A 13,969-nucleotide genomic window follows, 5' to 3' on the forward strand; every position below is an offset into this window, starting at 1 on the left:
CTTCTACCCAGGGAATCAAGCTGAGTAATTAGAGCTTAAGGCGGATCCAATTATCCTGAGCACACAGCTAGATTAAAAATCAGAGCTACATGAAGAAGCAGAACTCAGTCCAAGTTCCTTAATTCCTGTGGCCAAATTCATCTGCCCCAGTCGGCTTCAGCCCCTTCTTACCTTGTTCACAAAGTTTCTTGGTCAGAGAGCCCTCATCTTGAAAGTAAATGATGCGTTTCTGTACGATGCTGGCCCTGTAGGGAAAGAAGACATAGTACAATGGTGAGGGCAGGTTTGGAGGTCAGTCAGACCTGGTCCTTGCGTGGCCACTTTTAGTGAGAAACCCCAGCATTCTATGCCTCAATTTCTTCTTCACAAATTGGCATAGTAATGATTTCTTCCTCATGGGGTTGCTGTGAGGATTAAATAAGAAAATGAATGTCAAGAGCTTAGGGCATACCTAAAAATCACTCAGTAACTTAATTATTGTGTTGGTGGTGATGGTGCTGAGATTATTGTTAAGGTATGAGAATGAACTAACAGCACTTTCAATATTTTTTTCAATGGTTCATTCTGCTCTTTTTTTTTTATATCAAACTATTTATAGGCCATTTACAGATCGACCAAATTCGAATTGTAGAAGCCTGTCAAACCTTCTTCCTGAAGGGGTAAAGAAGGGATTTAAAAATATATTTTGATTTGTTCTGAAAATGTCATTCTACATCTTTCCTGAGAGTCTAGACGAAACTGTCTCCTACATTCTGAACAAAGACAACTTTAGCTGTTATATCTCTCTCTTAAACATGTCAAACACAGGATCTTAGAATTTGGAAAGAATATTTTGAGGTTGAAAAATGACTTACTTTTTTGGCCAGTACATATTTTCTTTTTAATAAGCCTCCTTTCCTTTAACCCTGCCTGCGGTTTAATTTCATCTGACCTCACAGAGGTTGAATCTTAAGGTTGATCCAATCATTTGAAGCTCTACTACATTTAAAATGGAGATGGTGTCAATGGATCTTGGACCATTTCTATTGATTTTCTTGAGCAGTGTTACTCAGTCAGAAGGTAATTTTCACTTCTATTTACCCTAACAGATAAAGGGAGTCTTTGACTTCATCACAGCTGACCACACTAAACAAGTGATGACACATGTGCCCTGTGTCACACCATCTCAGATCCAGGAATGAGCCCATGTGTACATGGATCTGCTGAGTACAGAGGCAATTTTCTCCATGGTCTGAGCTTAAGCCAAGATGACTTTCCAAAGAAATGTCTACATCCAGTATTGCCCAAAAGAATACAACTTAGACTAGCCTACAGATGTCTTTTATAGTCTTTTCCCACCCAAGGAAGCAGAAGTTTTGAAATGAGTGAATGAAATATGCTTTCTGTCTACACAAAGTTACTTTGATCATTTATCCTTTATGCAAGCCATTAAAGAAAAAGTTTCCTGAGGCAGAGAATAATTCTTACCCCCATCCCAAAGTCAAATAACAAAACCATTTGTTAGTCAGAACATCCCATCATTTACAATAATGCTTTTAAAAGGGTTCTCAACCAGGAAAAGTGCCCTGAGGACCCGTGTGAAGCACAAGGAGTAGGCCTCGTGGAAGCATCCCAAAGCCATATGCTTGCTTCACCTTGAGGCTTGGCTGGAGTCTCCATCCTCATTTCAACCAAAGCAACCTCCTCCCCCATTTGTTTTCCTAAAGTATTTACTGGTGTATTTGCAACAAATAGTTGGTGGGAGTCTTAGTAGTGTCCAGACACTGAAGGAAGTGCCAGGGACACGGTAGGGAAAAAGACAGATGGGGTCACATTCAATTTTCAAACTTTTTAGCACAGTGAGGAAAAAGTATCAAAGGATTAAACTCACAGATAAACATTAAAAAAAAAATTAGAGTTGTGGGTTTACAGAAAAACCATGCACAAAAACAGAGAGTTAACTATAGTCTATGGTTTAACTTTAATTCCAACGATTAATTTTTTGAAAAACTTTAGTACCATATATATAACATAACATTTCCCCTTTTAACCACATTCAAGTATATAATTGAGTACTGTTAATTACATTCACAATGTTGTGTTGCACTCACCATCATCCACTACCAAAACTTTTCCATCATCTCAAAAAGAAACACTGTACATTTTAAACCTTAACTCCCTATTCCCTGCACCCACTCCCTCCCCTGGTGACCCATATTCTGGATTCTGCTTCTTATGAGTTTGCTTACTTTAATTATTTCATTTCACTGAGATCATATAATATTCGTTCTTTTGTTTCTGGCCTATTTCACTAAACATGATGTCTTCAAGGTTCATCCACATTATTGCATGTATCAAATTTCATTCCTTTTTATGCCTGAATAATATACCATTGTATGTATGTATACCACATCCATTTTTTATCCATTCATCAGTTGATGGATGTTTGGGCTGCTTCCATCTTTTGGCAATTGTGAATAATGCTACTGTGAACATTGGTGTGCAAATATCTGTTTGAGTCTCTGCTTTCAATTCTTTTGGGTATATACCTAGAAGTAGGATTGCCAAGTCATATGGTAATCCTGTACTTAAATTTCTGAGGAACTGTCAAACTGTCTACCACAGTAGCTGCTCCATTTTGCATTCCCACCAGCAATGAATGAGTGTTCCTATTTCTCCACATCCTCTCCAACACTTGCAATTTTCCACTTTTAAAAAATAGTAGCTATTCTAGTGGTTGTGAAATTATATCTCATGGTGGTTTTGATTTGCATTTCCCTAATGGGTAATGATGTAAACATCTTTTCATGTGCTTTTTGGCCATTTGCATATCTTCTTTGGAGAAATGTCTGTTCAGGTTCTTTGTCCATTATTTAAGGTTGTTTGTCCTTTTGTTGTTGAGTTAAAGCATTTCTTTATATTTTCTAGATTTTAAACCCTTATCAGATAAGTGGTTTACAAATGTTTTCTCCAATTGTGTAGGTTGCCATTTTATTTTCATGGTAAGTCCTTTGAGGCTCAGAGAAAATTTTTAATTTAGATGAGGTCACAGAGATATTTTCTTTTGTCACATGTGCTTAGAGGGTGAAGTCTAAGAAAACATGCTTATCACAAGGTCCTGAAGATGCTTCCCTACATTTTTATCTCGGAGTTTCATAGTTTTGCTTCTTATATTTAGGCCTTTGACCTATCTTGAGTTGATTTTTCTCTGTGATTTGATGTGATGTAGGGGTCAACCTTCATTGTTTTGCAAATGGAGATCCAGTTATTCCAGTACCATTTATGGAAGAGATTATTCTTTCCCCATTGTCTTTGCCTCCTTGTCAAAAATCAGTTGTCCTGGGTGGTGCTGCAGGGAACCAGACATTGTATGTCCTCCCATGGCCCACTGGGTGGAACGTGGTAGAGTGTGGGCTATGATGTGGACCATTGACCATGAGGTGCAGCAGTGCTCAGAGATGTATTCACCAAATGCAATGAATGTCTCATGATGATGGAGGAGGTTGTTGTTATGGGGGGAGGAGTGGGGTGACGGGGTTGGGGGGAGCATATGGGGACCTCATATTTTTTTTAATGTAATATTAAAAAAATAAAGACAAAAAAATCAGTTGGAACTTCAGGGAAGACAGAAGACAAGGGGCTCTATTCTCTCCCAGAAAAACTGCTAGAAGAGAGGCAGAAACAACCTGGAAAAAAATCTTCTAGGGTTTAGGACACCAAGGGAAGCCTGGACACCACCCAAAAGTGTGAGGGGCAAAGGGAAAAAACCATGATGGCAAAACTATGAGCTAAAAACCACAGCTGCAACTGCTAGCATCCTCCCTCACCCTATAGACACTTTTGAATTCTCAGGCCTCTAGGGTGGTGGCGACAGATAAAGGGGGCTACAGGGATCCACCTCTCTAGGAAAGGGGACAGAGAGACACACAGCTTAATGTGGACATAGCTTCTGACACAAAAATTTGGGCTGCTGTGTCCCATGAGCACTTCCAGGTTGTGTGTGTGGGGGGTGCCATTATTTACTTTGGGAGCTGACAAGGGACTAAAGAGATCTGACCCTCTCAGTCACCATCTTTACTGATTGGGACATTTCTACTAACTGGTTGTTGAAGATGCAAAGGGGAGGGGAATTATTTCCTACTTGGGCAAAGGGAGGGGACTGTCAGCAAAGGTTGGAGAACTGCATCTGAGAAAATCTGAATTATAAAGCCTTTAGCTTCAAGGCAGGATCCTCTATCTCATTGATCCAGTCCATGTTGCAGCAATCATACACCCACCAGGCACTGAATTGAGAGGGCTGCTAAAGAGTGACATTTGCCAACAGACCAAGGAAGTGCACAGGAGGAAATTAAATAAGCAAGAGAGGCTTTTTCTGCTCTATACAGGAGGTCTGCAACCCATTATTGGGCCCAGGGTCCAGATTTGAGCAACTAACAGGGACAATCCTAAAGATCAGAACAGATTAAATAAAGAATCAAAGAACAGCAGTAAGACACAGCCTCCTGCCACTAAATCTCTATGAAAGAGAGAAAAATTGAGCATCTGAGTAATCTTACCATCCTAATCAGATGCCTAGACATCAGCAAAAAATTACAAGCCATACTAAGAAAATGGAAGAAACTACCCAAAAGGAATATATTAGAAAAGGTATAGGATTTGAGACAACTAATCAAAGAGTTGCACAAAAATTTTGAAAATCAAAGTAATGAGTTGAACTACAATATGGCTAAAAAGATAAAAGACATCAAAAGACAATGAATAAGCACAAAGGAAAATTTGAAAACATGAATAGAAAAATAACAGAGCTCACGGGAATGAAAGAGATGATAGGTAAGATAAAAAACACAATAGAGACATACAAGCAGTTGTGAAATGACAGAAGAAAGAATAAGTGACACAGAAGACAGAACAGATGAAACAAAAGAGAAAAAAGAACACAGAGAGAAAAGAATGGAAAAAATGAGCAGGGGATTAAAATATTCACAAAAAAACAGAAATTAAGAGAGTTCATAAAAAATAATCCAACTTTGCAGGAAATATTAAAGGAAACCTTATAGCCTAAAAGAAAAGGACTGGAGAGAGAGTCTTGGAGGAGAGTATAGAAGAAAGAATAACAGACAGGATAACCAAAAGAGTAAAAAGACAGATGAAAATAAGGCATGTCATATGAAAATCAAAGAATAAAATGGTGGAAGTAAATAATGCAATTACGTAATACCATTGAATATGAACAGATTAAATTCTCCAATCAGTCATCAAAAATCTCCCAACAAAGAAAAGTCCAGGACCAGATGGCTTCACAGGTGAATTCTACCGAGCATTTCAAGAAGAATATCACCAATCATGCTTAAACTCTTCCAAGAAACTGAAGAGGAGGTAAAATTACTCAAAATATTTTATGAAGCCAACATCACCCTAATATCAAAGTCAAATAAAGGTACTACAAGAAAAGAAAATTACAGACCAATCTCTCTAGTAAACACAGATACAAAATTCTTGCAAATGGAATCCAACAGTGCATCAAAAGACTTATATATCATGACTGAGTGGAATTATATATATATATATATTATATATCATGACTGAGTAGAAAAGACTTATATATCATGACTGCATGGAATTTATTTTTGGTATGTAAGGGTGGTTCAACATAAGAAAGCCAATTAATGTAATATACCACATTAACAATTTGAACGGAAAAAACACATGATCATCTCAATAGATGCAGAAAAGGTATTCAACAAAATCCAGTATTCTTTCTTGATAAAAATACTTCAAAATGGAGTGAATGTGGCTCAAGCAATTGAGCTCCTGCCTACCACATGGAAGGTCCCAGGTTCAGTTCCTGATGCCTCCTAAAGAAGATGAGTAAGACTGCAGGCTGACGTGATGGGTTTGCATGGTGAGCTGGCACAACAAGATGACACAAAAGACACAAGGAGGAAAATATAATGAAAGACAAAACAATGCAGGGAACAGAGGTGGTTCAAGTGATTAGGTGCCTCCTTCCTACATGGGATGTCCGGGGTTTGGTTCCCAGTGCCTCCTTTAAAAAAAAGGAAGATCAGCACACAATGAACAGATACAGTGACCACAAACAATGGGGAAAGAGAAGAAAGAAAGAAATAAAATAAATCTTAAAAGAAAACCAAGCAAAAACAAAATGAAAAACCAACGCAGGGGAGCCCATGTGGCTCAGTGGTTGAGTGCTGACTTCCTGTATACAAGGTCCCAGTTTCAATCCCTGGCCTCAGTACAAAAACAAAACCCAAAATAAAACACTTCAAAAGATAGGAATAGAAGGAAAATTCTTCAATATGATAAAAGGCATAAGTGAAAAACCCACAGACAACATTGTACTCAAAGAAGAAAGCTTGAAAGTTTTCCCTCTAAGATCGGGAACAGGATAAGGATGCCCACTGTCACCATAACATGGTACCAGAAGTTCTAGCTAGACAATTGGACAAGGAAAAAAAAGGCATCCAAATAGGAAAAGAGGAAGTAAAACTCTTCACTATTTGTGGATGATATGATTCTATATTTAGAAAATTCTGAAATGTCTATGACAAAGCCACTTCAGCTAGTGAACAAATTCAGCAAAGTGGCAGGATACAAAATCAACACATAAAAATCATTAATGTTCCTGTACACTACTACTGAACAATCTGAGGAGGAAATCATGGAAAAAAATTCTAGTTACAATAGCAACAAAAAGACCCAAATACTTAGGAATCAATTTAACTAAAGAAGTACAGGACCCATATGCAGAAAACTATAAAACAGTGCTAAAAGAAACCAATGAAGACATAAACAAATGGTAAGACTTTCCATGTTCATGGATTGGAATACTAAATATCATGAAGATGTCAATCCTATCCAGACTGATTTATAGATTCAATGCAATACCAAACAAAATTCCAACAGCCTACTTTACAGAAATAAAAAAGGCAATTACTACATTCATCAGGAAGAGAAAGTGCATCGAATAGCCAAAAACATTCTAAAAAAGAAGAGCAACGTGGGAGGAATTTCACTGCCTGATCTTGAAACATATTACAAAGCTACAGTAATCAAAACAGCATAATATTGGCATAAAGATAGACACATCAGGAGAGTGGATGTAGCTCAAGCAGTTGAGAGCTTGCCTCCCACATGAGAAGTCCTAGGTTTGGTTCCCAGTGCCTCCTAAAAGGAAAAAAATCAAAGAGACAATGAGCAAGCAACCCCCCCCCCCAAAAAAAAAAACAAAAACAAAACAACGAACAGACAATAAGCAGCTAACAATGCAAAAACAACAAGCAAACAGACAAGGAAGCCATCTCAGGGAGGGGGGAAGGGGATGATAGATACATAACTGAGAGTCGAGAAATAAACCCTTACCTCTACAGCCAACTGGTTTTTGACAAACCTACCAAGGCCATGTTAATAGGACAAAACAGTCTCTTCAACAAAGGGTTGGAAGAACTGGATATGCATAACCAACAGAATGAGTGAGGACCACTATGTCACTCCCTACACAAGAATCAACTCAAAATGCATCAAAGACCTAAATATAAAAGTCAGGACCATAAAACTACTAGAAGAAAATGTAGGGAAACATCTTAAAGACCTTGTGGTAGGTGGTGGTTTCTTGGACCTTACATCCAAAGCATGAGCAACAAAGGAAAAAATAGATAAATGGGACCTCTTCAAAATTAAACACTTTTGTATCTCACAGGACTTTGTCAAAAAAGTGAAAAGGCAATCACATATCTAATAAGGGTTTAATATCCATAATATAGAAAGAGATCATACAACTCAAAAAAAAAAAAAAAAAGACAAACGACCCAATTTAAAAATGGGCAAAAGACTTGAAAAGATATTTGTCCAAAGAGGAAATACAAATAGCACAAAAATGAAAAAATATTGGACTGTACTAGCAATTAGAGAAATGCAAATCGAAGCTACAACAAGATATCATTTCACACCTATTAGAATGGCCACTATTAAAAAAACAGAACCACAAGTGTTAAGAGAGGATGTGAAGAGATAGGAACATTTATGTACTGTTGGTGGAAATGTAGAATGTACATTCACTGTGGAGGACTGTTTGGCAGTTCCTAAATAAGTTGAATATAGATTTGCCATGTGACCCAGCAAAACCACTACTGGGTATATATCCAGAAGAACTGAGAGCAGTCACACGAACAGACATGTGCATGCAGATGTTCCTAGCAGCATTATTCACGATTGCCAAAAGTTGGAAACAACCCAGGTGTCCATCAACTGATGAATGGATAAACAAACTGTGGTGTATTCATACGATGGAATATTACGCAGCTGTAAGAAGAAATGAAGTTGTAAATCATATGGCAACATGGATAAGCCTGCAGGACATATTGCTGAGTGAAGCAAGCCGGACACAAAAGGAAAAATAATGTATGCTTGCACTACTATGAACTAAATATACTGTGTAATCTCATGGAGTTAATAACTTAAAATAGGTAGCCAGAAAATAGAATGAGGTTAGAGAATGGAAAACTAAGGACTCAGTTGTGAAGAATTGGTAAATAGGATCTTCGGAAATGTTTAGAAAAGGTGAAAGTTCAAAAGTTCAACATAACGTTTGTAACTAGCAGTACTATTATTTGAGTATGAAAGTCATTTAAAAGAAAGTCTAAGGTCATGTATGTTACACTAAAGGAAAGATAAAAACGTAACATGGGACTGTATAGCATAGTAAAACTTCATGTGAAATATGAAAATGGATAAAGTTGCATATGTAAGACTGTATTTGAAACTGAACAAATGTATAGTAATACTATCAGATATTAATATCAGACAAAAAAGAAACCAGACACAAAGAACTACATATTGTATGATTCCATTCATATAAAATATAAGTATAAATCAATTTATAAAGATAAAATTAGGTTAGTGATTATGTAGGGCTGGGAAAGGACTGCTAAGGGGTGTGGAGTTTTTCTTTTTGGAGTAATGAAATTGTTCTATATTTTTTTGTGGTGATGAATGCACAACATTGTGATTATACTAAAAGCCATTGATAACACACTTTGATGGATCTATGGTACATGGATATATCTCAATAAAACTGCTTAATAAATAAATAATTGTGCAAGAAGAGCCAGAAATAGCTGCTATGTCCAGCAGGGGAAGGATAGAGAGATTGAGAGAATAATTTTCTTGTTTCTTTTTCTTTTTTTTTGTTTATTGTTATTATTGACATAATGAAAATGCTCTAATAATGATAGAAGTGATGAATGCACTTCTATGTGATTATACCAAATACCACTGATTGTACACTTTGGATTAATTGTATACTTTATTAATTTGTATCAATAAAATTGATTTATTTTTACAAAAATCAGTTGGCTATAAATGTGACAGTTGGTTTCCGAACTCTCAATTTGATTCCATCGGTCCATATGTCTGTCCTTATTCCAGTACTGGACTGTTTTCATTACTGTGGCTTTTTAATACATTTTAAGCTTGGGAAATGTGAATTCTCCACCTTCGTTCTTATTTTTCAAGAGTGCTTTGGCTATTGGGGGCCCCTTACCCCTCCATATAAATTTGATGATTGACTTTTTCATCTGCAAAGAAGGCTGCTGGAATTTTGATTGGGATTGCATTGAATCTGTAAATTGCTTTGGGTAAAATTCACATCTTAACAATTTTCAGTCTTCCAATCTATGAACATAGAACTTCTTCCATTTATTTAGGACTTCTTTGATTTTTTTTAGCAGAAGTTTTATAGTATTCTGTATACAAATTCTTTACATTCTGGTTAGATTTATTCCCATATATTTGATACTTTTAGTTATTAATGTAAATGGAGTTTATTTCTTGATTTCCTCTTGATTGTTCATTACTAACATAGAGAAACACTACAGATTTTGGAGTGTTGATCTTGTACTCCATCATTTTGCTGAATTCATTTAATAGTTCTAGGAATTTTGTCATCGATTTTAGGATTTTCTATGTATAAGATCATGTGCAAATAGGGCAAGTTTTATTTCTTCCTTTACAATTTATATCTTTTATTTCTTTTTCTTGACTAATTTTTCTGACGAGAACTTTCCAGTAAAGTGTTGAATAATAATGGCAACAGTAGGAATCCTTATCTTGTCCTTATTTTAGAGGGAAAGCTTTCAGTCTTTCACCATTAAGTATGATGTGAACTGTGGGTTTTTCATATATGATCTTTATCGTGTTGAGGAAATTTCCCTCTATTCCTAGTTTTCCAAGAGTTTTTATCAAGAAGGGGTGCAGGATTTCATCAAATGTCTTTTCTGCATCAATTTAGATGATGTGATTTCCCCCCTTCATTCTGTTAATATGATGTTTTGCATTAATTGATTTTCCTATGGTGAATCACCCTTGAATACCTGGGGTAAATCCCACTTGATCATGGTGTATAATTTTCTGAGTGAGCTGTTGAATTTGATTCACAAGTATTTTGTTGAGGATTTTTGCATCTATGGTCCTAAGAGATATTGTTCTGTAATTTTCCTTTCTTGTGATCTCTGTCTGGCTTTGGTATGAGGGTGATGTTGACCTTGTAGAATAAATTAGGAAGACTTCCCTCTCTTCAGTGTTTTGTAAGGTTTTGAGGATTGGTGTTAATTTTGGGGGGAATATTTGGCGAGTTCTTTTATTTCTTCTTGAGTCAGTGTAAGTTGTTTGTGCATTTCTAGGAATGTGTCAATTTCATCGAGGTTGTCTAATTTGTTGGCCTAAAGTTGTTCATAGTATTCTCTTATATTCCTTTTTATTTCAGTGGGGTCTGTATTAATGCCCTACTTTTCATTTGTGATTTTAGTTATTTGTATTCTCGCTCATACTTTGTCAGTCTAGCTAAAGGTTTGTCAATTTTACTGATCTTGTCAGAGAACTACTTTTGGTTTTGTTGATTCTCTATTTTTTTTTAATTCTCTATTTCATTTATATCTACTAATCTTTCTATAGTTTATATCTAATCATTTATATCTAATCTTTATCACCTTTCTTCTGATTGCTTTGGGTTTAGTTTGCTCTTTCTTCCTAGTTCTTCCAGTTTTGAGGTTAGGGCTCTGACTTGAAATCATTCTTCTTTTTGATGTAAGCATTTAGAGCTATAAATTTCTCTCTCATCACTGACTGCTGCATCCATAATTTTTGGTATGTTGTGCTCCTGTTTTCATTTGTCTCAAGATATTTACTGGTCTCCCTTTTAATTTCTGCTTTAATCCATTGATTGTTTAAGAATGTGTTGTTTAACTTCGATATATTTATGAATTTCCCATTTCTTCCTATGTAATTGATTTCTAGCTTCATTTCATTGTGGTGGAGAAAGATATATTGTATGATTTCAACTTTTTGAATTTACTGAGACTTGTTTTGTGAGAAAAGATATGGTCTATCCTGGAGAATTATCCATGTGCATACAAGAAGAATGTGTATTCTGTTGCTTTTGGGTGAAGTGTTCTATATATGTCCATTAGGTCTAGTTGGTTTGAGTATCCTTCAGGTTTTGTATTTCCTTATTGATTTTCTGTCTAGATGCTCTATTATTGAAAATGACATATTACAGTTTCCTACTATTAATGTAGAATCATCTATTTCTCCCTTCAAATCTGTCAGTATTTGCTTCATATATTTTGGGGTTCTGATGTTAGGTGCATATATATTTATAATTTTTACATCTTTGAATAGACTACTCTATCAGTATAGAATGACCATCTTTGTCTCTCACAACAGATTTTTTGTTTTGTTTTCTTTTGTCTTTTTGAGGTACCAGGGACCAGGAATTAAACCTGGTACCTCATGTGTGGGAAGCCAGCACTCAACTCCTGAACTGAGTTTTTAAATTTCATTTTTCAGCTTCCCTGAGTTGGTTTTTTCATTTGTTTGCTTGGTGTTGGCTTGTTTTTAGGAAGCACCAGAAAAGGAACCTGGGACCTCCCATGTGGGAGATGGGTGCTTTACCACTTAAGCCATATCTGTTCCCCTCTCATAGCAGTTTTTTACTTAAAGTCTATTTTATCTGATAGTAGTATAGCTACTCTAGCTTTCTTTTGGTTACTACTTGCATATTACCTACTTTGTCTTTAAGGTGAGTCTCTTGTAAACAGCATAGAGTAGGGCCTTGTTTTTTCATCCAATCTGCCCATCTCTGCTTTTTGACTACAGAGTTTAATCCATTTACAGTTCAAGTCACTAATGATAGTGTAGGACTTTTTTCTGCCATTTTGCTCTTTAGTCTAGTATATTTTAACTTTTTGTCCCTTAATGTACTTTCACATTTTTTATTTTGTGCCATATTAAATCCCTTCTCATTTCTATTTAGATATATTTTTCATATAATTTCCTTGTAGTTACCAGGTGGTTAAAATTTAACATCCTAAATATATGAGACTCAAATCTGACTTGATACCAACTTGACTTCAATAACATACACATACCTGTACCTAAATTCCTCAGCCCCCTTTTTCGTACTTGTTACAAGTTAAATATTTTGTGTTAGTTAGGTTTCTCTAGGGAAACAGAACTGACAAGAAATATCTGTAAATAGTCCAAATTCTATAGGGCAGGTTGCAAGCCAGGGACTCCAATGAAGGTCCTAGATGAGTTTCCCAGGAGATGGTGGCTTAAACAGAGATCAGAATTCTCTCTCTGAATGCTGAAATTAATTCTCCTTTTAAGGCCTTCAACTGATTAGATGAAATGTTACTCATTCTCCTCAAATGATTGTAGATGTAATCAGGCATATATGTAATCACTTCACTGATGATTAAAGTCCATGAAGTGGCATTGTATTACAATTATCCTAGTACTCGTTTAACCAAACAAGCGGGCAACATTACCTGATTGAGCTGACACATTAGCTTAACCATCACAGCTCACCCCTTGTCAACTTGGCAGTCATGCACATCACAGTAAACCATACTTAATCTCTAAATTTAAAAAATTGTATATATATATATGTATGTATATATGTATATGGGGCTGAGGGTGGGTCTCTGCGACTGGCAGATTGGGCACTCAAAACTGGCTGTAGCCAGGTCGGACTTGGTGACAGGAAGTCCATATTGCTGAGCCCATGCACAACCTCCATGCCCACCACGATGTCCACTTTATTCATGAGGCCATTGGGCAATGATAGACATGGCTGGGGAAAGAGGCAGAATGTTATCCACAAAATGAGTCATCTTTTCCAATTGATTGTTAAAATCTTCCTCTGCCAAAATCACCTCTGGTGAGCCTCTACATGGGACACAAATATTTTCATGCTTTTTGCCCACTCAAAAAGGTCTATCTGCATACCTCTTCCCCAGACCTCTTTGTCACCAATTTTCCAATGATGTTTCTTCCAAGTCCGTGGCTACCCAGCTAAATCATTAGCAACAGCCCATGAATCATATACAAATGTACCACCAGCCATTTCTCCTTCCGAGCAAAATGAACAACCAGATGCACTGTTCAAAATTATGTCCACTGAGAGGGTTTTCCCTCATTACTGTCTTTCAGGGATGTCCCAGAAAGGTGCTATAGTGCCACAGCTGTCCACTTTTGGATGGTACCTGCATATTGTGCAGAACCATCTGTAAACTAGGCATAAGGTGTCTCTTCCTTGGTTAACTGATTGTAAGGAACTCCCCAAAAGTCCACAGCTGTGGGCTGGGAAAGAGGAGGTAATGTCACAGATAAGGTGACCATGGGCATTTGGGCCACTTCCTAATCTAACTTGTGGGTCTGCTCAAACCCAGTTTCATATATATGACTTCTGCTTCCTGATGGAATGCTGTTGTGCACACCCATCTCTATGATTTGGCAGCCACATAATACCCAGTTCATAATAGGCAACTTAGGTCTCGTGGTAACTTGGTTGCCCATGATTATGCATTGTCTCTACTAAGGCCCAGTAGCAGGCCAAAAGTCATTTCTGCAAAGGATGGCAGGGATTTGCTCCAAGGGCCTGTGCTGTGATTCTCCTATAGGGGCCTGCTAA

General features: G+C 36.7%; 1 protein-coding gene across 1 annotated transcript in view; it reads right to left on the reverse strand.

Moving 5' to 3' along the window:
• The window catches only part of SPON1 (spondin 1), a 342,316-nt gene that overhangs the window by 192,076 nt on the left and 136,271 nt on the right, over positions 1-13,969 (reverse strand). Inside the window, exon 4 of the mRNA XM_004472523.5 lies at positions 172-245. Coding sequence (XP_004472580.1) covers positions 172-245 — 74 coding nt within the window. The remainder of the gene's footprint in view (positions 1-171; positions 246-13,969) is intronic.

This window comes from Dasypus novemcinctus, chromosome 10 (genome assembly GCF_030445035.2).
Source record: "Dasypus novemcinctus isolate mDasNov1 chromosome 10, mDasNov1.1.hap2, whole genome shotgun sequence".
NCBI lineage: Eukaryota > Metazoa > Chordata > Mammalia > Cingulata > Dasypodidae > Dasypus > Dasypus novemcinctus.